A 25,133-nucleotide genomic window follows, 5' to 3' on the forward strand; every position below is an offset into this window, starting at 1 on the left:
TGAGATTAGCCCTAACTGGTTTGGCTCAGTGGTAGAGCGTCGGCCTGTGAACTGAAAGTGCCCAGGTTCGATTCTGGTCAAGGGCATGTACCTTGGTTGCTGGCACATCCCCAGTAGGGGGTGTGCAGGTGGCAGCTGGTCGATGTTTCTCTCTCATCGAGTTTCTAGCTCTCTATCCCTCTCCCTTCATCTCTGTAAAAAAAACAATAAAATATTTATTTTAAAAAGTAAATTAATTAAAAAAAAATAAAAATAAAAAAGTGAGAATAAAACCTGTTTAACAAGGGTTAATTCCATCCCAATAAAGAAGTTAACGGGATAGCAATGATAAATTATTGTTTCCAATGAAAATCAGGACAAGAGGAATCATTCCAATTACTGAGATGCCAATTTGTGGTATTCCAGAACTTCATGTTCATATTAAAAACTATAGGTGTCCGCATGAAAATCCACATGGTGGTCGACCTCCTTCATGAAAATAAAGCAAAATATCTGCCAAATTCTGGGGTCAGTCATTGCATTATAAATTTGAAACTACTAAGTGGAAGTTACATGGGTTTGAAAGGCTGATGTGGGACAGGAAGAGCTCCACATGCTGAGGTCATAGCACTGCAAAAGGAATGGCAGCCTAGAAGACAGTGAAGAATCAGAGAGAAACAGGAAATGGAAAATGAAAATAGAATTAATTTTTCTGAGTTCAGCCAGGGTAAGGTGTCCTCTCTCCACATGCAGAGCTCATGCCAATTCTGCGTCCTGGGCACAACAATGTCACTGGTATTGCAATACTCCTCTTAATTATGAAAAATCCATCACACAGACAGCACTGTCCTGAGGATAATTCCGGTCACCTAAATATGATAACCACAAACTGAATGACCTAACAAGTTTTCATTGGCACAGAATAGGAAGTAACTTTGATGACATCATTTACAAAACTCAAGAACTATTTTAAAAGATTTATTCAATAAAATTATCCTCTAATAGAATAAAATAGTGCACCTTACAATGTACCCAAAATTCATTTGGAAAGTATACAAAAGTGAAGTTCATATAATATACAACAGCTCACACATTTTTAAGGCAAAAACAATCAACCCCATGATTTCACACATACACCAGGAATAAAACAGCACCATCAAGTGTATGGAAATAGAATAACATTATTTCTTTCTCAAAAGAATTCAGATGATTTCAATATAAATAACATTCTAAATAACTGTACATATGGAAACATCAATTCTTTTGATATATTCAAGTATACAAACATTACCCAACTACATTTAAAGTTTAGAGTACTCTCTGTAATAAAACATCTGATTTAGAGCAATAACCTGAAATGCATTTTGGCTACTTATCTAGTCTGAATTCAGTGAAATTTTAAAATCCATAATCAATTATATACTTGGTTAAAGTTTTACATCTTTAAAGTCACTTAAGGCATAAATTCCTTGGAGCTTTATAAACTGTATATTCTAAACAAAAATCCTTCCTCTTATATCATGAATCTATAATTTCTACCCAGTTACAATCCTAATGACACAGGGGCTATAAGTCCAATTATATGATTTCCCACATTCTTCAGTTTTAAGGTTTCCCTCTAGAACAGATTGGTTCTCAATCTTCTTAGTGCCTCGACCCTTTAATACAGTTCCTCATGTTGTGGTGACCCCCAGCCATAAAATTATTTTCATTGACACTTTATAACTCTAATTTTGCTAGTTATGAATTGTAAACATGTTTTCAGATGGTCATGACCCACAGGTTGACAACCTGCTCTAGAATAAACTCCAATGAGAGCAATAAGCTACAGATGCTGATTAAAGATTTGAGGACAATGTTTGCTCTTGTAATTTCTCCCCAGTATGAAATCTGAAAGTCAGGTAAGGTTTGCATACTGAGAAGCTTTATCACATTCTTTATTATCTGCTAGATCTCGATCCAGTAATAATGACCAGATGTTGTATGTAACATAAATGAGAATATACACTATGAGACATGCCTGATAATGTATAAGACCTTACTTTATCATTTTCAATGTAGCTTCAACCTTTGAAGCTTATATCCTTAGATGAAAACTTTGTTATCGCGTGGGTAGAGGCTCCAGCCCAAACTCTACATTTGTAAGGACTCTCTTTAGTATGACGTCCCTTAGGTACACCAAGACATGAGTGCCTTTCAAAGGCTTTTCCACGTTTTTCACATTCGTGAGGCTTCTTGCCAGTATCCAGTCTGTGATGTTCAGTAAATTCTCACAGCTGGTAAAGCACTAAGACACTCCTCACATCTGTAACTCTTCTCTCAAGTATGAGTTCTGCTGTACAGTAAGGCAGAACACTGATGAAAGGCTGTTATATTATCTACATTTATAAGGCTTCTCTCCAGTGTGAGCTCTCTGTTGCTTAGTTAGGGATGCAGACTGGCTAAAGGCTTTGCGACAGTCTTTACATTTATAAGGCTTCTCTCAACTGTGAATTCTCTGATGCCTAGTAAGGCCTGAGGAGTTTACAAAGGATTTGTCACATTCTCTACATTTATAAGGCTTCTCTCCCGTATGAATTCTCTGATGTACAGTAAGATTTGAGGATCTGCTGAAGGCTTTCCCACATTCTCTACATTTATAAGGTTTCTCTCCAGTGTGAATTTTCTGATGATTAGTAAGGGTTGATAAGTGGGTAAAGGCTTTGCCACATTCTCTACATTTATAAGGTTTCTCTCCAGTGTGAACTCTCTGATGATTAGTAAGGGATGTGTACTGGCTAAAGGCTTTGCCACATTCTCTACATGTATAAGGCTTCTCTCCAGTATGAATACGCTGATGACGATTAAGGTATGAGGAGTAGCTAAAGTTTTTGCCACATACTTTACATTTATAAGGCTTCTCTCCAGAATGAACTCTCTGATGGTAAGTAAGGTGTGAGAACCGCCTAAAGGCTATGCCACATATTTTACATTTATAAGGCTTCAAACCAGAATGAAATCTTTGATGATAAATAAGGTGTGAGTACTGGCTAAAGGCTTTGCCACATGCTAAACATTTATAAACGTTATCTGCAGCATGAATTTTCTGATGGCGAGTAAGTTTTGAGAGCTCACTGAAGGCTTTGCCACATTCTCTACATTTAAAAGGCTTCTCTCCAGTATGTACTCTCTGATGTAGATTAAGGGAGGAGGAATAGCTAAAGGTTTTGCCACATTCTCTACATTTATAAAGCTTCTCTCCAGTGTGAACTTTCTGATGACGATTAAGGGAGTAGGACTGGTTAAAGAGTTTTCCACATTCTCTACATTTAAAAGGCTTCTCTCCTGTATGAACTCTATGATGCGTAATAAGGTTTGAGCGCCACCTAAAGGCTTTGCCACATGCTTTACATTTATAAGGCTTCTCTCCAGAATGAACTCTCTGATGATAAGTAAGGTGTGAGAACCGGCTAAAGGCTTTGCCACATACTATACATTTATAAATGTTATTTGCAGTATGAATTTTATGATGGTGAATAAGTTTTGAGAGCTCACTGAAGGCTTTACCACATTTTCTACATTTAAAAGACTTCTCTCCAGTATGTACTCTCTGATGATGATTAAGGGAGTAGGACTGGCTAAAGACTTTTCCACATTCTGTACATTTATAAGGATTCTCTCCAGTGTGAACTTTCTGATGACGATTAAGGGAGTAGGTCTGGCTAAAGACTTTTCCACATTCTCCACACTTATAAGGCTTCTCTCCAGTATGAACTCTCTGATGCTTAGTAAGGTGTGAGGACCTTGTAAAGGCTTTGTCACATTCTGCACATTTATACGGCTTCTCTCCAGTATGAACTCTCTGATGCATAGTTAGGTCTGAGGGCCAGCTAAAGACTTTCCCACATTCTGAACATTTATAAGTTATTTCTTCCCTAGAATTGCTATGATGAGTATATTTTGAGGATTGACAAAAGCCTGTTCCATTTTCCATGAGTTTGTAAGGTTCCGCAATAGTATGAATTCTTCCCTCATGTACAATAAGAGATGAATGACATTCAAATGTTTTGCCACATGCTTTACATTTGTAAGGCTTCTCTCCAGGATGAATTCTCTGATTTATAGTGCAACCTGAAGGCCAAATACATGTTTTACCAGAATCTTTACATTGATAAGATTTTTCTCCATTATGGACTTTTTTCATTTTATTTAGATTGAATATTTGACTGAAGACGTTCCCACATGAATTCCATTGGTAAGCCTCTTCCCTATCATGAATATTCTCTTGTTCAGTGTAATTTGAAGACTGCTGAAATGACTGGACACTTTTATTTCCTTTTTGTGTCTTATCCACAATAGGCATAACCTGACATATATTGTGATTGGATATTTGGTCAAAGACTCTTCCACTTGTATAATGGTCCTCTAAAAGCTCACTTGTCTGATGATTAAGATGTGACTCTTGCTTAAACTTTTCCCAATGTTCAATCCATTGATAACTGCTATTTCCATTATGTGTACTCTGGTGATAATGGGAGATAGAAAGGCCTTTAGTGACAGCTGTAATTTCATTAAACATGTACACTTGTTTCATAAGTACCATTTTGTGATACCCATTAAACCAAGATAGTTGTATAAAAAAAAGCTTTCTGAATTTATTAAAATTATAGATAAAAATAAGCACAAAACATTGTCAGGATGAATCCTTGTCTAAAAGATTTCCAAATTACCCAGCCAGCATGTCTCAGTGGTTGAACTTTGAAATCTCAACAAGAAGGTCATGGTTCCATTTCCAGTGAGGGCACATGCCCTGATTTTGGGATCAGTCTCCCATGGTAGGCATGCAGGAAGCAGACAAGGAATGATTCTCTCTCATCATTGATGTTTTCCTCTCCCCTTTATCTCCCCTATTCTCTGAAATCACTAAAAATATTTTTTTAATAAAAAAACATTAAAGAGCCAAAACTGGTTTGGCTCAGTGGATAGAGCATCATCAGCCTGCAGACTGAAAGGTCCCAGGTTCGATTCCGGTCAAGAGCATGTACCTTGGTTGAGGGCATATTCCCTGTAGGGGTGTGCAAAAGGCAGCTGATCAATGTTTCTATCGATGTTTCTAACTCTCTATCCCTCTCTCTTCCTCTCTGTAAAAAATCAACAAAATATATGAAAAAATATTTAAAAAAAACATAATTGATTGCCAAATTGAGCACATTTTAATTTTATACATATATTATGAATCTATACATTTTAGAAATGATTGAAAGTTTAATCCCACCCTATATTTTAAACAATTCAAATGATTATTTACAGATTATGTGAATTCCTAGTTTATACAGATTTTCTTTCCAAGAATGCATAACAGTAAATAATTGTTTTCAACCCTCATGTGCATAAACACACAGATCTCCCAATGTAAGTGAACTTAAATTGGGAGGTTTCTCAAATGCGTTAATACACATGACCTCTTTAGGTAACAAGAATTTCATTATGATAACTAGAGTCCTGGTGCATGATACTGTGCACGGGTGAGGTCCCTTGGCCTGGAGGGCGATGGCCCAGTTCCGATTGGGGTGGATGGGGGCCAGCCAGCCAGAGAAGTACAAATGGTAGATCAGTGTGTTTCTCCAGGGGATGCCCGGCCCTCTCATCCAGTCCCGATCAGCCGGACCCCAGTAGCAAGCTAATCTACTGGTCAGATCATCTGTCCTGGTGGTTAGTGCATGTCAAAGCGACTGGTTGAAAGGTTGATCAAATGGTCGACCAATTGGTCGGACACAGCAGATTACGCTTATATTATATCAAAGTATTTCAGATTAGTTCTGTTTATATTAATATCCTCCGTTCTCATTACACTCTTCCTCAAATTCTAAGGTTTTCATTTAGTGTACATTATATCTTACCAGTATTATTTCAGGGCATAAATCTTGTATTCCAGGCTTTAGCATAAAGGTATGGTTACCTTTAGATAGTAGAGCTGAAAGAAAACAGATATTTAGGTTTTGACAATCAGGTGAGTGTACTTTGAACTTACCAGCAGAAACTGACCAAATGACATTCTGGAGTCCTCCAAGAGCAAGTGCAGAATTCAAACAAAGCTCAAGACAGGTACAATGAAGAAAACTAACATGAAAAAGGAACACAGAGTTGCTTACATTTATCAATGGTACCTGCTCAAACCCCTTGGAAAACGATGGCAATATTACAAAAACACAACCAATTCTCAGTTGTTTCTTTGAGAGAGATAAGGGAAGTGCGTGTTGAATGATCTCCCTGTTTTGAAGCATCTTGAATAACAAGCGTCTGTTGTGCGTGACACAGAGTACAACAGAATGGCGGTACACAGTGAGTGCCCTGTAGCAGCCACTACTAAGAAACAAAGAGAAATTGCTTGAGCACCACAAAGATTGTGGTATTGAAGATATATATGAAGTCTAAAAAGATACTGTGGGTCTGAGAAAGACACAGAGAATATTTCAACTAGGGAAATTAAACAGAGAACCTAGACAAGAATACAGATCCTGAAAGGATTTCTTCCGCAAATGGTTATTATTTGTTTCCTCCTATAGAAAGCATGTTCAAAAGCCCACTACCTTACAATTGTGGAATCTCAACAAAAACATCATGTCGTTCAAAAAAGTGTACCACCAGAAAAAAAAAAATAAATGTAATCAAACTGACACTACATTAATGAAAATTTATTACTTACCTGAAAAAGAATTGAACTAAATATCTTAAAGCCCAAAAGAAAACAAAAAGACAACTAAATAATATCCCCAAAATAAAAATAGAATGAGAAAGTATTTTGTATTTTATAAACACCACATTAAAGGGACAATTGAAAATTCTAACACCAGAATTAAAAAATACAGTAGAATCATTAGTGAAAGATATGTTCAACTTCAAAGATCAAATAATTTGTCTGGCAGCAGTAGTTAAGTGGTTGAGCTTCCATCTATGAATTAAGATGGTCACGGTTTGGTTCCATGACAGGGTAGGCTTGTGTTGCAGGCTCAATCCCCAATCATGCAAGAAACAACCAGTTGATTATTCTCTCTCTTCATTGATTCTCTCTCTTCTCTCTCTATCCCTCTCCCTTTCTCTCTGAAATCAATAATGACATATTTTTAAAATAAAATAAATTAAATAATCAAAGAATTTGTACATAAATCATTAAAATATTAATTCATTAAAATTTTGATTAAGAAAAGCCAACAAATGTGAAAATATTAATACAATTTAAGGAATTCCTAAGATACTAACAACTCAAACTTCAAGAGGATACCATAAAGACAGGATAGTGAAAAGGAGAAAGTACCTTATATAAAAAGTTAATCTTTTAAGATTCTGACAACTGAAGAAAGACATACAAATGCAAGCAGTCCAATGAAGTCTAAGTAGAATGAATATAAATGTGAGAACAGATTAAAAAACAATGAGAATATCATGAATTCCAGAATACTACCAAATAAAAATATAACTCCTCTTGGAAAAAACAGCTCCTCTATGACCATTAGGGGGTTGGTTTCTAAGTGGAATAATATTGGGGGTAAAAAAAGGGCATGAGCCGAAGCTGGTTTGGCTCAGTGGTAGAGCGTCGGACTGCGGACTGAAAGGTCCCAGGTTCGATTCCGGTCAAGGGCATGTACATTGGTTGCGGGCACATCCCCGGTAGGGGGTGTGCAAGAGGCAGCTGGTCGATGTTTCTCTGTCATCGATGTTTCTAGCTCTCTATCTCTCTCCCTTCCTCCTCTCTGTGAAATATCAATAAAATATATTAAAAAAAAAAAAGGGGCATGAAATAAAACACAGAACTGATAAATGAACAAAAACCACCCAACAAGAATACTGACATAAGAGATCATCAAGAATGGAGAGGACAAAATTTTTCCAGCTCCAAAACTTGCTCGATATCACATCTACACATAATTAGACGTGCCTTACAAATAATCCTTAAGAAATATACTTCTGGAGGTAATTTATAAATTCTACACGGCACTAAAATATGAATATATGAAGATTCTTTGTATGTACAAAAATATAGAGAATATAAAAAATTGTGATGCTCTAGAAAATACACATATCACGTTGATTTCTCCTATGGAACTTTAGAAAATAAGGTGTTTTTTTAAAAAATATATATTTTATTGATTTTGTACAGAGGGGAAGGGAGATAGAGAGTTAGAAACATCGATGAGAGAGAGTCATCGATCAGCTGCCTCTTGCACACCCCCTACTGGGGATATGCCCGCAACCAAGGTACATGCCCTTGACAGGAATCGAACTCGGGTCCCTTCAGTCCCTAAGCCAACGCTCTATCCATTGAGCCATACCGGTTTAGGCCAGAAAATAAGATATTTTAAGTAGTTACCATGCTCACAACAAAGAGAGAAAATCATTACAGTGGTGCCTCACACAACGAACTTAATTTGTTCCAGGAGCAAGTTTGTTATGCGAAAAGTTCGTTATGTGAAACGCGTTTTCCCATAACAATACATGTTAAAAAAAATAATTCGTTCTGTAGCATAAAATATGCTAAGATAACATAAAAAAAGATAAATTTTTTGTTATTATTTTTATTTAGATACATCTAAAAACATAATTTTTTTTTTAAAAAACACACATTTTTTTTAATTTTAAGACAGACTAAGTAGAGTCTACCGAATCTTGCACATCTTCATCCATTTTCTGCTTTTTGGCTGATGGTTTCATGAAAAACCTGTCCAAAGTCGTTTGTTTTTCTCTTTTCTCCAACATCTGCCAGAAATAACGGACAAGAGTATCGGAGTAAAGATCGTTGATCCTGTTTGCTTCAGCTGAATCCGGATAGTGGGCATTGGTAAACTCCTGAACTGCTTTCCATTTGACCAGGATGTTCTTGATGTCAGCAGTTGGGATTGGTTGATTGTTTGATTGTTGCTCCTCGTTATCAGATGACGCTTCCCTTTGAGCATTGTCCTGTTGCTGGACCAGAAGTGCTTGGAGCTCTTCAGTTGTCAGCTCTTCTTCGTGTTCCTCAATAAGCTCCTCTACATCCTCTTCCTCTACCTCTAATTCCAACCTTTGGGCCACTGTGATGATGTCCTTCACCACTTCTGTGTCATCAACTACTGCTTCTTCCTGGGTCCATGAAGGCACAAGCATCTTCCAAGCAGAAATGAGGGTCCTTTGTGACACTTCTTCCCAGGCCTTCTGTATAAGTCGTATTGCCATAAGGACATCAAATTTCTCCTTCCAAAACTTTCGGACAGTCATATTGTCTCCACCAAACTCGCATTCTTCAAACACCTTATTAAAGAGGGCTCTAGTGTAGAGTTTTTTAAAGTTCGCAATAACTTGCTGATCCATTGGCTGAAGAATGGATGTGGTGTTTGGTGGCAAATACTGCACCTTGATAAAAGGATAATTTTCCTGCAATATTTCCTCTAGGTCTTTTGGGTGAGAAGGGGCATTGTCAAGTATCAGAAGGGCTTTGAGCGGCAGTTCTTTTTCCTGCAAGAATTTCTTCACGGCAGGAGCAAAGGTTTCCAGAATCCATTCGTTGAAGATAACTTGGGTCACCCAGGCTTTTTGATTGGACTTCCAATGGACGGGCAGTTTGGACTTAATTACGTTATTTTTCTTGAAAATTCTTGGATTTTCAGAGTGATAAACCAATAGAGGTTTGATCTTGAGGTCTCCGCTGGCATTAGACGAAAACATAAGGGTAAGTCTGTCCTTCATGGCTTTGTGTCCTGGCAATTTCTTCTCCTCTTTTGTAATGAAGGTTCTGCTCGTCATTCTTTTCCAGAAAAGACCCGTTTCATCGGCATTGAACACTTGTGGGCAGTATCCTTCATCCTTAATACATTTTTGAAAGTTAATAGAGAACTTTTCTGCTTCTTTCTTGTCAGCACTGCCAGCCTCACCATACATAGTAACGCTGTGGATTCCACACCTTTTCTTAAATCTAAAAAACCACCCCCTGCTGGCTTTGAATTCTTCTTCATTATCTTGATTGCTGCTACTTCCAGGGACGTTTTTCTTTAGATCGTCATAAATTCTCTTGGCTTTGTGACAGATAATATCTTGGGTTGTTACGTCACCTTTCACCTGCCTGTCCTTAATCCAAATCGCTAATAGCCTCTCCATTTCCTCGTGGATTGAAGACCTATGTTTTTCATGAAATAGTTCTGATACTCCTTTGGCTACTTTGGCTGATTTGATTGCATCCTTATTTGTCAAAATGGTGAAAATGGTGGTCTTGCTGGGGCCAAACTCTTTGACGAGGTCACACTGTTTTACCCCACATTCACTCCTTCTAATTATTTCCTGTTTCATTTCAACAGAAATCACCTTCCTGCTTTTTTTAGAAGCCATGATATAAAAAAAATATTGAGTTTAACTTAAAAGGACGACTGCCGTGATACGTGCGTGATTTAATTCGTAATGAAGAACGATTGCTGCGATACGTGCTTAAGTTAAGCGCAGTGACTAACGACTGCCTGCAGTGCCTGCGCGGAAGGATGCAATACATCGGCAGCGATCGTGGAAGCTCGGGCGAAGCAGTCGTGGAAGCTCGGGCGACTTCGTTGTGTGAAACGAAGTTCGTTGTATGAATCATGAAATGAAGTTCGTTGTGTGCAGCGTTCGCTGTGCGAGGCGTTCTTTATGCGAGGCACCACTGTATAATGATCACATTAACAGGTGGCAGAATTCTGTATTGCAAATCACAGACTACATTTCTAATCCTATCTAATAAAAGAGAATCATGCAAATTGACCATACCTCCACTACACCCACCAGCCAATCAGTGTGAATATGCAAATTAACCCAACGAATACTGTGGCAGCCACAGAGCTGGAACGAACAGGAGGCTTGGGTTTCCCCTGGCGATGGAGGAAGCCAAGCTTCTCATCTGCCCTGGCTCCCCTGGCCAGCCCTGGCTACAAGGTTTCAATTATAGAAGATAAAAGGATTCCAGATACCTGCTTCCAGCCAGCCCTGGCCTCCACTCAAGGAGGTGCTGGAAAAAAGAAAAAAGGAGAGGCTGGGAGCTTGGGTCACCAGGGGGTGTGTGCCACCCTGCAAACAGTCATCAGCTCCTCACCTAGGCTGGCCAGGCCCCAGCGGGGAACCCCACCCTGAAGGGGGTGTGGCCAGCCTAAAAATGGCCCTCAGCCCCTCACCCAGACTGAACATGCCCCCCCGCAATGGGGAACCTTAATCCATGGGGACGTATATGGCCTGCAAACCACCACAGGCCCCTCACCCAGCCGCCCCACACCCCAAGGAAAACCCCACCCTGATTTGAGACACTCTTCAGGGCAAACCAGCTGGCCCCCACCTGTGCACTGGGCGTCTATCTATACTAATAAAAGGGTAATATGCTGATTAGACTAAGAGACCTTCCAGGAGACCATCTGGACATTCCTCTGGACAAACCATGGTGGCGGGGCCGAGGTAAAGGCTGTTAGGGGCCAAGAGGGGAGGGCAGTTGTGAGTAATCAGGCTGGTGGGAGGCAGGGTCATAGGGGGTAAGCAGACCAGCAGGGGGGCCACTTGGGAGCGAGTAGGCTGTCAGTGGGGGTCAGTTGGAGGTGATCAGGACAGTGAGGGGGGGTAAGCCTGGAGTGAGCAGGCCAGTGGGGGGACAGTTGGGGGTGAGCAGGTTGGCAGGCAGAGTGGTTAGGGGCAATCAGGCAGTCAGGTGAGCAGTTAGGAGCCAGCAGTTCCGATTGCAAGAGGGATATCCAAGAGGGATATCCGACTGCCGGTTTAGGCCCGATCCCTGTAAACCAGCAGTAGAAAATCCTTCAAGGGGTCCCAGATTGGAGAGGGTGCAGACCAGGCTGAGGAACACCCCCACCTCATACACGAATTTCATGCACTGGGCCACTAATCTATACAAATAAAAGGATAATATGCTAATTAGACCAGACATCCATCCGGATGTTCTTCCGGACAAAGCCACAGTGGTGGGGGCTGAGGTAGAGGCCATTAGGGACCATTCGGCCAGCAGCAGAGGGCACTTAGGGGCAACCAGACTGACAGGGGAAGGCACTTAGGGATGAGCAGACTGGCAGGGGAGGACAGTTAGGGGCGGTCAGGCTGCCAGGCAGAGGCAGTTAGGGGTGATCAGGCAGGCAGGGGAGCAGTTAAGGGTGATCAGGCCTGCAGAGAGACTTGCTTAGGGGTGATCAGGAAGGTCCAGCAATGTTATAGCCTCAAAAGCTATAGAGCCAAAATATATAAACAACTCTCACAACTTTAAACCAAAAGTCAATATGATTAAAAAATGGGTAGAGGACCTGAATAGACATTTCCCAAACAGGACATAAAGATGCTCAATAGATATATTAAATTATGTTCAACTCATCCATCATCAGAGAAATGCAAATTGACACACCATGAAATACCACCAAATAGGGTGACCATAATCCATAACTCAAAAAACGAAAAGAATCACAAGTGAAGTAGAGAAATAAGAACATTGATGCACTCTCAGCAGGATTATAAAGACATTGGTGCAGCCACTAATAATACACGATGGAAGGTTTTCCAATATTTACAAATAAGTACCAGGTAACACAGCGATTCCATTTCTGGGGTTTATATAGCGAACACAAATTCAAAAAGACATAGCCACACATATATCCACTTCAGCCCTATTGCAAATAATGAAGATATTGGGCTGGAAAAAAAAGGGCTATTTTTATAATGATGCTGTTCCATCTCTATATATAAAAGCCTAAGTGACTATTATGACTGGTTGGTTGGCAGCTCAACGGGTCGTTATGATGCACACTGACCAGGGAGCAGAAGATGAATGCAGTTAGTGTGCTTCCACAGCCATCCTCCTGCAGCCGGCAAACCTCCCTCAAACCCTCCCCCGAGCCAGCTGGCCCTGATCGGGAGTACAGCAATACCCAGCCAGGCCCAGGAACCACATACCCTTGCATAAATTATTGCACCAGGCCCCTCGTTCAAAATAAATTAAAAGACTTCATTTGATTTGACATGGAAGAAGACAAAATTTATATCTCACCTCATCTCCTTTAAGATATGTCTCACTATGTGTTTATTCCAGAAATTACACAATAGCTGCAAATATAACTTCCATTTTATTAAATTTAAAACTACATTAATTTCATACATTTCACATGTTTGAAAGGCAAATACATAACCAAGTTTTTATTTCAATCCATTCTATTAAAATGGAAACTCCCAATGTATCAACTCAAACATTAAAGAAAAAAAGAACAATACATATGGCATTCTCAGCAGACAAAAAAACAAGAAACCACAGGATGAGAAAATATATTTATAAAAGTCAACATAGCGCAGCTGGCATGGCTCAGCAGTTGATCATCCTCCTATGAACCAGGAAGTCATGGTTTGATTTCTGATTAGGGCTCAGTACCAAGTTTCTGGCTCGATCCCAAATAGGGGGTGTGCAGAAAGCAGATCAACAGTGATTCTCTCTGATCATTGATGTTTCTATCTCCCACTCCCTCTCTAACATCAATAAATATATATATTGCCGAGACCGGTTTGGCTCAATGGATAGAGCGTTGGCTTGGGACTGAAGGGTCCCGGGTTCAATTCCGGTCAAGGGCATGTGCCTTGGTTGTGGGCATATCCCCAGTGGGAGGTGTGCAGGAGGCAGCTGATCGATGACTCTCTCTCATCGATGTTTCTAACTCTTTCTCTCCCTTCCTCTCTGTACAAAATCAATAAAATATATATATTTTAAAATAAATAAAATAAATAAATAAATATATTAATAAAAAAGTCAACATGTATGGGACGATTATGCAAAACATAGAAAGAAGCCTTCAAACTCAACATGCACAAAAGAACCAACATGAAAAGGGCCAAACACCTTAACGCACAGCACTACAAAATACATACACATAGAAAATCAGTGTGACAAGATCCTGCACGTCTTATGTCACTAAGGAAATGCACATTATAACAATGAGAAGGAACAAACAGCACTGGCAAGCAACACTCAACCACCACTGAACAGGTCAGAATCCAGAACACTGACCCCACCAAATACCTTTGTGATGTGGAGCAACTGGAATTCCCAATCACTGCTGCTGAAAATGCCAAATGCTACAGCCCTTTGGGGAGATGCTATGGATGTTTTTATAAAATTAAATATACACGGAGTAATTGGGCTCCTGATTCTTTATATATACATACATATATATATATATATATATTTTTTTTTATTTTATTGATTTTTTACAGAGAGGAAGGGAGAGAGAGACATGGACCAGTTGCCATCTGCACACCCCCTCCAAGGATGTGCCCGCAGCCAATGTACATGCCCTTGACAGGAATTAAACCAGGGACCCTTATCCACTGAGCTAAACCAGTTTCAGCCTTTTTTTTATTTATATATATATATATATATTAACTTTTAATATATTTTATGGATTTTACACAGAGAGGAATTGAGAGGGACAGAGAGTCAGAAACGTCCATGAGAGAGAAACATCGACCAGCTGCCTCCTGCCCCCCACTGGAGGTGTGCCCGCAACCAAGGTACATGCCCTTGACCAGAACCAAACCTGGGACCCTTCAGTCCTCAGGCCGACGCTCTATCCACTGAGCCAAACTGGCCAAGATCCCAATTAGTTCGTTTTAAAAATATATGTTTATTTTTCTTTCAAAGAGGAAAAGAGACAGAGAAACATCGATGAGAGAGAATCATTGATCTGTAGCCTTGCATGCTCCGTACTGGGGAACAAATTGGCAACTTGGGCATTGGCCCTGGATCAGAATCTAACCTGGGACCATTCAGTCCGCAGGCCACCAAGCCTATCCACTGAGCCAAACCAGCTAGGGCCCAAATTTGTTCCTTGAGAGCAAAAATGTACCATAGAAAGCAGAAGCGCCTTAGAGATGTCATAATAATAAAGGAAATAAAATCGTGGGAGTGGAGTAGGAACTCCGGAAGGAAGTCATCCTCACCCAGGGAGGCCAGGTTGCTGTAGTTCTCCAACATCACATCCATGTACAACTTCCGCTGAGCTGGGTCCAGGCACTCCCACTCCTCGTGAGAGAAATCTATGGCCACGTCCATGAAAGTCAACGGTTCCTGAAAGAAAAGACAGTTACCAAGAAGTCACCAGGAGTTCATAATGTCACCCAACATGAAAACGGTGTTAGAAGTTTGGACCTAGGGGAATATACTGAATCATCCAATAAGACCACTTTGTCAGTAACATTTTCTGATGTGTTTTCAACACTGACAAATGAGGAAGACACATGTACACAGATGCACAGTACAGATTTCCCTTTACAAGAAAATAAACTTTAAAATTAAAGCATAGGCCTAGCTGGTTGGCTCAGTGGATAGAGTATAGGCCTGCACACAGATTCTGATCCAGGTTCTCATGTGGGGCCTGTGTTTCCACATGTGTCAAAAGCTCATTTTTTTGCTTCTGATGTCAATGTTTCAGATGCTATACTTATGAATACACAGAAAAAGAAAATAATAGAGGGAAAAATTGATACAGAACTTTGAACTAAAAGAGTCATTAATGGAATTTACAGTTCTCATGGAATAGGACTCATATGAACCATAATCCTAGCGAAAAATTTACCATGAGTAATCTTACAAGATTATTCTAGCTGAAACCGGTTTGGCTCAGAGAATAGAGCGTCAGCCTGTGGACTGAAAGGTCCCAGGTTCAATTCAGGTCAAGGGCATGTACCTTGGTTGCGGGCTCATCTCCAGCGAAGGTTGTGCAGGAGGCAGCTGATCGATGTTTCTCTCTCATCGATGTTTCTGACTCTCTATATCTCTCCCTTCCTCTCTGTAAAAAATCAATAAATTATATATATATATATTTTTTTAATATATTTTATTGATTTTGTACAGAGAAGAAGGAAGAGAGAGAGAGAATCAGAAACATTGATGAGAGAGAGTCATCGATCAGCTGCCTCCTGCACACCCCCCACTGGGGATATGCCCGAAACCAAGGTTTATACATGCCCTCGACCGGAATCGAACCCGGGACCCTTCAGTCCCCAAGCCGACGCTCTATCCATTGAGCCAAACCGGTTTCGGCAATAAATTATATTTTTTAAAAAGAAAGAAATAAGATTATTCTGCCTGCTCCAGCTGGTGTGTCCTAGTGGTTGAGTGCTGGCCCATGAACCTAGAGGTCAGATTCGATTCCCGGGAGCCCAGATACATGAAGGGGGGTTAAGAGAAAGAGGGGTCCTGGTAAACTCAAGGCAATAAGGGGGTAAGTACTTCAGATAGACCGGTTCAAAGTAGAAGAATTGGAGGAAGTGGGTGGAGGCACAGAAAGGGGGGTTAGGAATGACAGAGCAGAGGGAGAAGCAGCACTGAGAGTCAGCCAGCAGCGGGTAACAGGCAGCAGAGGGGACACAGGCGTGGGAAGGGAAAGAGAAATAGATCAACAGATGTTCAAGGAAAAGCAAACACAGGCTGTGACACAGGACACAACTTTTACCTGAGAAGCAGCCATTTAGTTCTGGTCCTGATTGGGGTCTGGGTTGCTTTCTCAGGTGACAATATGTTGAGGAGTCACAGCCTGTTCATCAGCTCAGCTCAAAATCAGTCAGAAGGACCTGGAAATGAGGAAAAGATGACCCCCTCCTGTCCTTGGTCACAGGAGAGAGCCAGCAGCAATTAGCTCCCACATGGAGACCACACTGTGAGGGGTTTTATTCTGTCTTCGTGTGTTTGTCTTTCCAAAGACTTCCACAACCTCCTACAGCAGTGAGCACATGTACTCTCAACTGTATCCTCAAACCCAACAAAACACCCCTAAATTCCCCTGAAAAAGCCTGCCCTAAGGCCCTGACGCAGCATCTTTAACCAGTTCTCTCCCGGGGCCTGTGAGGCTCCCCCAGAGCTGTTTTCAGTAGCGCTGGATACCGACGTCACACCCAGCACACCTGAGACCTCTGGGTAGTGGGAGGGGGTGGAATCAGAACTTGTACATGTGCAGGTTTCCTCCCCCCATTCCCAGAAAGTTACAGAGAACAGGTCTTCATGCTAAAGCCTTTGGGGAAAGTTAGCTCCTGAAATGGGTTCATCCAATGACTTCACCATGAATAGAGGGGCCCCATGGGAGCCAATTTCCAGTTCAATCCAGTCCATCCTTCAATATTTTCACAGAATGGCCGAAACCGGTTTGGCTCAGTGGTAGAGCATCAGTCTGTGGACTGAAAGGTCCCAGGTTCGATCCCGGTCAGGGGCATGTACGTTGGTTGCGGGCACATCCCCGGCATGGGGTGCGCAAGAGGCAACTGGTCGATGCTTCTCTCTCATCGACGTTTCTAGCTCTCTCTCTGTCTCCCTTCCTCTCTGTAAAAAAATCAATAAAATATATTTTTAAAATATATATATTTTCACAGAATGAATAAGAGGGACTTGGTGGCTCACAGACACTAATTCAACAGATCACATGAAGGGAAGGAAAGAGGTGTTGCACATTAGGCCAGCTCACACAACTAGCTTTGGATGGTTGAAGTCACTGACATCCTGCCCTACCCCATCTCACGCGATGGAGAGTGTGTCCACCTGCAGAATGAAGGGTTTCAGATTCAAGTCCGGTCAAGGGCACATGCCTGGGTTTCAGGTTTGACCCCCGGTAGGGGGCGTGCAGGAGGCAGGTAATCAGTGATTTTCATCATTAAGATTTCAATCTCTCTCTCCCTCTACTTTCCACTCTCTGAAGTCAATAAAAATATATTATAAAAACAAAAAAAAGACCGCCCTGACTGGTTTGGCTCGGTGGGTAGAGCCCCAGCCTGTGGCATGAGGGTTCCCCAGTTGGGTTTCGGTTCCAGTCAAGGGCATATACCTTGGTTGCAGGCACATCCCCAGTGAGAGGTGTGCAGGAGGCAGCTGATACATGTTTCTAACTCTCTATCCCTCTCCCTTCCTCTCTGTAAAAAAAATCAATAAAATGTTTAAAAAAAAAGACCTCTGACATCCTTAACAAGTGCATGCTGAGATTGCCTCATATTGCTAAATACCAAAGGATGTCTCGATGTATGATGGTCAGTATCTAAATTGGATTCAGGGCTCGGTATCTAAATTACACAAAATGTTTAAAAACAAAAACAGTTAGGGCTGTTTCTTTTCAATGTAATGATTTCCAGGTTTAAAGCTTTAAAAAGGTGGAGGCCACCTTATATTAAAAAAAAAGAATTACCAGAGGTGAGTATGAGATATCATCAATGCTGATTTCAGAGTTAATGACCATTTACATGAATTAAGTATCAGAGGTAGAAAAACAAATTCATGGATCTAAAAAAAAAAAAAAAAAAGATTGATGCTTCTAATATTTCTTGATAAAGCATCATGTGAGGGCAGACTCAGCCATTTCTTGTTCCAGGTCACCTCCTTCTTGCCATCCCAGCAAATGACAAGGAACCCATTAGGAACATACCAGTCTCTCTCTCTGTGTGAATAAAAGTTGCAAATGGAAGGAAATAAGTATGCAATTTGCAAGCCTTATGAACTGGAGATTTGAAATTCTCAGTCAAATCTGTTTCAATAATTCAGTGGTTCAATTAATCATGTAAAGACATAGCCTATATCAAACTTAACCATCCATATGCCATCAGCTCACCCCTCCCACTGCTATGTATTTCTGTCTACGGGTCTGTCTCTGTCTCCCTGTTCTCTTTCTCTCCACTGCTGTCCTTTCCTGTGTCCCCCTCCCCTCCCTGATCTTTCTCCCATTTTCTCTCTGTCTGTCCCTACACCTGGACCATGAACCTCCTGAAACCTATTTCCCTTCCGGGGCGCTCTCTCCTGGTATCTCTGCTCCCATCTCCACACACGTCTGCGTCTTTCCCTCCCCGCGCCCGAGTCCCCGCCGCTGCCTGTTAGTCTGTGCTGCCCCCCACAGCTGTCTGCCTCTGTGCTGCTCCCCTTCGGCTCCCCCATCCTCTGTGGACCCCTCTCCGCCCTCCTCCTCCCCCGGGTCTGTCTCTCCCTCCCTCTCCTGCCCCCCAGCCCGGCCCCCGCCCCGTCACCGCCTCACAAAGCCCTCCCTGGGGCAGGTCCCTCTTCCGGGGACACCGCGTTCTCCCCGAGCCCACCCCCTGGCACTGGCCCCCTGGCACTCAGACCTGATTAGTGGGGGGCCTGGGAAGGCGGGCGCAGAGCCCCAGGCCGGGCCATCCGGGCTCTTTGGGCCGGAAGCGCCGGGCGGGGGAGGGCAAAGGGCGGGAACCACTGACCAGACCTCCAGCCCCGCGGGGGCACCGGCGGCCCCGGGGACGGTTTTCGGCGGGAAAACCACGCGGCGGGCGGGCCCACAACCACAGGCGGACAGACCGCGGGCCGGGCCTCAGTTTCCCCCAAAGGAACGCGGCGCCTCCACTGCGCAGCCCCGGGACGAGCACTCACCGCCGGGAGGGGCTCCGGGCGGGGCTCCCACACGGACTTCAGAGCCCGCAGCGCCCTCAACCCGCCCTGCGGGGAGGGGCCGGGAGCAGCGGCTTTAAAGCACAGACACCGCCTCAGGGAGCCGCCACCGGCCCCTCCGCAGCCGCTTCCGGCTGCCAGGACTGCGCATGCGCCTCCCTGCGGGGGGCGGGGCCTGAGCGGAGCGGCCTGGGCTCCTCCCCTCCTCCCACAGGGACAGCCCTTCCTGGGGGAGTTCCCGTCATTGTTGGGGTTTGGCTGGTGGCGCGGCTGTGACAGGATTCACAAGGAGAGAAGAGACAGGAGCGGAGAGGGCGGGGATTTTGCTTCTTTAAAGGGAGGAGAGGGCCCGGTGCCCTCTGATGGCACGAGGCTCCCCACATAGACGGGCTGTTCTTCTGTTAGGGTGCCAGCGAGTAAAGCCAGCTGTGGCAGAAGCATAAAGAGGGGAGGAGGAAATCTGGAATTCACACAGAAGTTTCCAGATCCCAGAGGCTGTGCTCAGAGCTATTGGCTGGCCTGCCCTTCAGCTGCACATTCCCAGGGAGGTGTCTTTCCCAGTATCTTCACATGCCGGGGAACACATTCTCACAGGGGAGTTAGAGAATTCAAAAGGTGGCCAGGCCTAAACCGGTTTGAATCAGTGGATAGAGGGCAGGGCTGCGGACTGAAGGGTCCCAGGTTGGATTCAGGTACGTTGGTTGTAGGAACATACCCAGTAGGAGGCAGCTGATTGGTGTTTCTAACTCCCTATTCCTCTCCTTCTTTCATCTCTAAAAAAAAAAAATCAATAAACTACATTTTTTAAAATATATTTTATTGATTTTTTGAGAGAGGGAGGGAGAGGGATAGAGCTAGATACATCGACCAGCTACCTCCTGCACATCCCTCAATGGGGATGTGCCCAATACCAAGGTACATGCCCTTGACCGGAATCGAACCTGGGACCCCTCAGTCCACAGACCGACGCTCTATCCACTGAGCCAAACCAGCCTCGGCCAATAAAATAATTTAAAAAACAAATAAAAAGCCAAAACTGGTTTGGCTCAGTGGATAGAGAGTTGATCTGCAGACTAGGAGGTCCTAGGTTCGATTCCGGTCAAGGGCATGTAAGAATGTACCTTGGTTGCGGGCACGTCCCCAGTAGGAGCTGTGCAAGAGGCAGGTAATCGATGATTCTCTCTCATCAATGTTTCTAACTCTCTTCCTCTTCCTCACTCTCTCTTCCTCTCTATAAAAAAATCAATAAAATATATTTAAATATATATATATATCTAGTTTCTCTAATCATTGTGTGATTCTTTAGGTTGGCCCATGCAAAGGAACTGGAAGTTACCAGCTTGTACAAATTTACAACAGTACACTGGAGAAGGAATGAATGTGGGTCTTTCATTTCAATCCCAATGCTGTCAATATACAAAATAACTTCTGATGAAAAATAAAAATTTTTAACTGAAAATCTGCCATGGTCTTGGGATTCCTCTTGGAAGAATGACCAATATCTAGCAACATTTAAGTAATTGACAATACAAACTGTTTAACACTGACTGAGTCCATCCTAATAAAGAAAATAATGAGGAAACAGAGAAATTCTTATGAAAATTAGAACAAGAAAAATTCCAGTTATAAAGCACACAAAAGCAAATTTATTATGTTATATGATAAAAATTAACATTCATATTTAAAATCTACATTCTAGCATGAAAACATGAATGGTCACCTACCTACTTCATGAATATAAAGCAATATATTGCCAAATTCTGAAGTCAGTTATTGCATTAGTAAATTCTAAATTGTGAAACAGAAGCTACAGGGGCCAAAGGGCTCATGTGGGAGAGAAAAGGTTTAGATGCCATTGTTAAAGAGCTGCATAAAAGAGTATCAACTGAGTAGAAAAATGAGAGAAAAGAACAATGTAACACAGAGGATATGAAATAGGAAATAAAAGAAATAAACTTAATTTTCTGAGTTCTGCTAGGAGAGGTGTCCTCTCAAGGCAGGGTGCATGGCAGTTCTGCATCCTGGGTTTGAAACATCTACACTGAACTACAACATCACTGGTAAAGGATTTGAGAGAGAAGCGAGTGAGAGAGAGAAACAGCAATGATAACAGAAAATCGTCGATCAGCTGCCTCTTGTGTGAACACTACTGGATATCTAGCCCATAAACAGGTCATGAGCCGTGAAAGGGAAATGAATGCTGACTTCCTGGTTCATGGGCTGACGCTCTATCACGAGCTTCCCAGTGCAGGCAGCTCCACTGCTTATCAAAGTCACACACAAGGACATTTATAAGTGTTCCCTCTAGTAAAACAAGGATAATTAAAAATTATGCCTAATTCTTCACATTTGTAAGGCTTTCCTTCACAATGAATTATCTGATGTTAAATGAGACTCCATTGACAAGCAAAGGATTAATCTCGCTTGTTACATTTTCAAGGTTTCTCTCCAGTATAAACTCTTTGATGTACAAGAAGGAAAACACACTGACTAAAGGTTTCCTTACTGTTTTTTCTTCTTTCAAATTATGTTTTTATTGATGTCAGACAGGAAAGGAGAGTATGGGATATAAAGATCAATGATAAGAGTGAATCATGGATCATTAGCTCCTGCCTGCCCCACATAGATTTATTCCACAACCAGGGCCTGAGCCCTGACCAGGAATTGCACCCTGAAGTTGTGGTTGGTGGTGAAAGGTAAACCACCAAGGCATGCCAGAAAGTGCTTTCTCACATTTTCTACAGTGTCAAGTTTCCTCCAGTATAAAACCTCTGATGTTCAGTAAATTTTCAGCTGTGGGTAAAGGCTCCAGCCTATTCTCATTTGTAAATTCTCTATTAGGAAGTCTCTCAAGTATAATAATATCTGAATGACTTTTCAATACTTTTTTTACATTTTTCACATTCATTAGGCTTTTTTTCTAGAGAGATTTCTGTGATGTTCAGTAAATTCTCACTGCTGGTCAAGAACTTATAAAACTCCGCACATCTCTAAGACTTCTCTCAACTATAAAATCTATGCTGTCTATTATGGCAAGAAGAGTAAATAAAAGCTGTCACACTTTCTACATTTAAAAGACTTCTCTCCAGTATCTCTCTGTTGTGTAGTAAATTTTGAACATCTGCCAATGGATTTGCCACATTCTCGACATTTATAAGGTTTCTCACCTGTGTGAATTCTCTAAGTGTGAGAAATGTGTAATGGCTTTGCCACATTCTCTACATGTATAAGGCTTCTCTCCAGTGTGAACGCTCTTATGATAATTTAGGAATGATGCTACACTGAAGATTTTGCCACATTCTCTACATGTATGGTATGAGACGTCTCTCCAGTGTGAACTCTGAAATGCAGTAAGTGCTGAGGCCCTTCTAACGGCTTTGCAACATACTCTATATTTACCAGGCTTCTCTCCAATATGAACTTTTATGCGGAGTAAGTACTGAGGACCATCTAGACTTTGCCATATTCTACACATTGATAAGGTTTCTCTCCAGTATGAACTCTCTGATGCGTACTGAGGTGTGAGGACCATCTATAGGCTTTGCCACATTCTCCACATTTATAGGGCTTCTCTCCAGTATGAACTCTCTGATGCTTAGTACGTTCTGAGGATCTTCTAAAGGCTTTGCCACATACTCTACATTTAAAAGGCTTCTCTCCAGTATGAACTCTCTTATGAAGAGTAAGTTCTGAGGACCATATAAAGGCTTTTCCACATTCTCTACATTTATTAGGTTTCTCTCCAGTATGAACTCTCTGATGTGTAGTAAGGTGTGAGTACCATCTATAAGCTTTGCCACATTCTCCACATTTATAAGGCTTCTCTCCAGTATGAACTCTCTGATGCGTAGTAAGGTGTGAGGACCTTGTAAAGGCTTTGTCACATTCTCCACATTTATACGGCTTCTCTCCAGTATGAACTCTTTTATGTGGGGTAAGTTCTGAAGACCATCTAAACTCTTTACCACATTCTCTACATTTATAAGGCTTCTCTCCAGTATGAACTCTCTGATGCCTAGTAAGGTGTGAGGACCATCTAAAGGCTTTGCCACATTCTCTACATTTAAAAGGCTTCTCTCCAGTATGAATTCTCTGATGCGTATTAAGGTGTGAGGACCATCTAAAGGCTTTGCCACATTCTCTACATTTGAAAGGCTTCTCTCCAGTATGAACTCTCTGGTGCTTAGTAAGGTCTGAGGAGCTGCAATAGGATTTGCCACAATCTGTACAGTAATAAGGTTTTTCTCCAGTATGAATTCTCAGATGAATACTGAGGGATGAACACCGGCTAAAGGCTTTGTCACATTCTATACATTTGTAAGACTTTTCTCCTATATGATTTCTATGATGTTGAATATGTCTTGAGGACTGACTAAAGCCTGTTTTATTTTCTCCAAATTTGTAAAATTTTGCAATAGTGTGAAATTTTCCCTCATGTACAATAAGAGATGAATGACATTTAAAGGCTTTGCCACATGCTTTACATTTGTAAGGCTTCTCTCCAATATGAATTTTCTGATTTAGAGTACAACCTGAAGGCCAATTAGATGTTTTACCAAAAACTTTACATTGATAAGGTTTTTCTTCATTATGGATTTCTGTCATTTTATTTAGACTGAGTATTTGACTACCACAAAGAATCCATTTATCAGCCTCCTCCCCAGAATGAGTATTCTCTTGTTTTGTGTAATTTGAAGACTGCTGAAAAGACTGGACACATTGACTTCCTTTGTGTGTCTTCTCCACAATAAGAATAACCTGACGTGTATTGTGATTGAATATTTGGTCAATGACTTCTCCACTTTTATAATGGTCCTCTGTAAGCTCCCTTCTCCACTGATGATTAAGAAATGACTCTTGCTTAAAGTTTTTCCAATGTTCAATCCATTGATAACTGCTCTCTCCATTATACGTACTCTAGTGATAATGGAAGATAGAAAAGCCTTCAGTGACAGTTACAATTTCATTAAACATGTACACTTGTTCCATAAAAACCACTTTGTGATACTCATTAAACCAAGAGAGTTTAATCCTCATGGGGGGCATGCAGGAGGTAGCTGATCAATGATTCTCTTTTATCATTGATGTTTCTCTATCTCCCTCTCACTATCTCTATGAATTTAATAAAAATATATTTAAAAGTGATACTCATTAAACCAAGTGGACTGCAAACTGGGGTGTCCCAGGTTCGATTCCAGTTAAGGGTATGTACCTTGGTTGGGGGCACATCCCTAGAAGGGAGTATGCGGGAGGCACCTGAACAATGTTTCTCTCTCATCAATGTTTCTGACTCTCTATCCCTCTCCCTCTCTTTAAAAAATCAATGGTGTGTGTGTGTGTGTGTGCGTGTGTGTGTGTGTGTAAAGTAATAATATGATTTCCAAATTGGGTATATTTAAATTATATAGGTACATTATAAATCTGTACATTTTAGAAATGATTGTATAAAAGTATAATCCCACACTACAGTTTAAACAATTCAAAGGATTATTTACACTACAGACTAATTCCTAGTTTTCTAGATTTTCTTTTCAAGAATGTATAACAGTAAAAAGTTGATTTCAACTTTAACCTGAAGAAACACACTGATCTGCCAATGGAACTGACTTTAATATGAGAGCTTTCCCAAATGCATAATACACATGACCTGTATGGGTAACAACAATTTTATTATGATAACTATTCCAAATTAGTTCTGTTTATATTAATTCCCTCACTTTTCATCACATTCTTCCTCAAATTACAAGGCTTTCAGTAGTGTATT

The 25,133-nt window shown here is 41.5% G+C and overlaps 3 protein-coding genes across 3 annotated transcripts in view; all 3 read right to left on the bottom strand.

Moving 5' to 3' along the window:
- Positions 1 to 25,133, bottom strand: part of LOC118710240 (zinc finger protein 420) — a 241,764-nt gene that overhangs the window by 206,721 nt on the left and 9,910 nt on the right. The window contains exon 3 of the mRNA XM_045575959.1: positions 14,920 to 15,046. Within this exon, the coding sequence (XP_045431915.1) occupies positions 14,920 to 15,046 (127 nt within the window). The remainder of the gene's footprint in view (positions 1 to 14,919; positions 15,047 to 25,133) is intronic.
- LOC123651699 (zinc finger protein 320-like) overlaps positions 1 to 25,133 on the bottom strand; it is a 124,209-nt gene that overhangs the window by 78,813 nt on the left and 20,263 nt on the right. The gene's annotated exons all lie outside the window — the stretch shown is intronic.
- Positions 1,386 to 23,480, bottom strand: LOC123651695 (zinc finger protein 420-like). The gene is made up of 2 exons (XM_045576002.1): positions 23,335 to 23,480; positions 1,386 to 3,867 (listed from the first exon to the last, which is right to left on the bottom strand). Exon 2 carries the CDS (start codon positions 3,827 to 3,829, stop codon positions 2,462 to 2,464), a length of 1,368 nt encoding a protein of 455 aa, XP_045431958.1. The 5' UTR covers positions 3,830 to 3,867; positions 23,335 to 23,480; the 3' UTR covers positions 1,386 to 2,461.

The sequence above is a fragment of the Pipistrellus kuhlii genome, unplaced genomic scaffold (genome assembly GCF_014108245.1).
Source record: "Pipistrellus kuhlii isolate mPipKuh1 unplaced genomic scaffold, mPipKuh1.p scaffold_m20_p_71, whole genome shotgun sequence".
NCBI lineage: Eukaryota > Metazoa > Chordata > Mammalia > Chiroptera > Vespertilionidae > Pipistrellus > Pipistrellus kuhlii.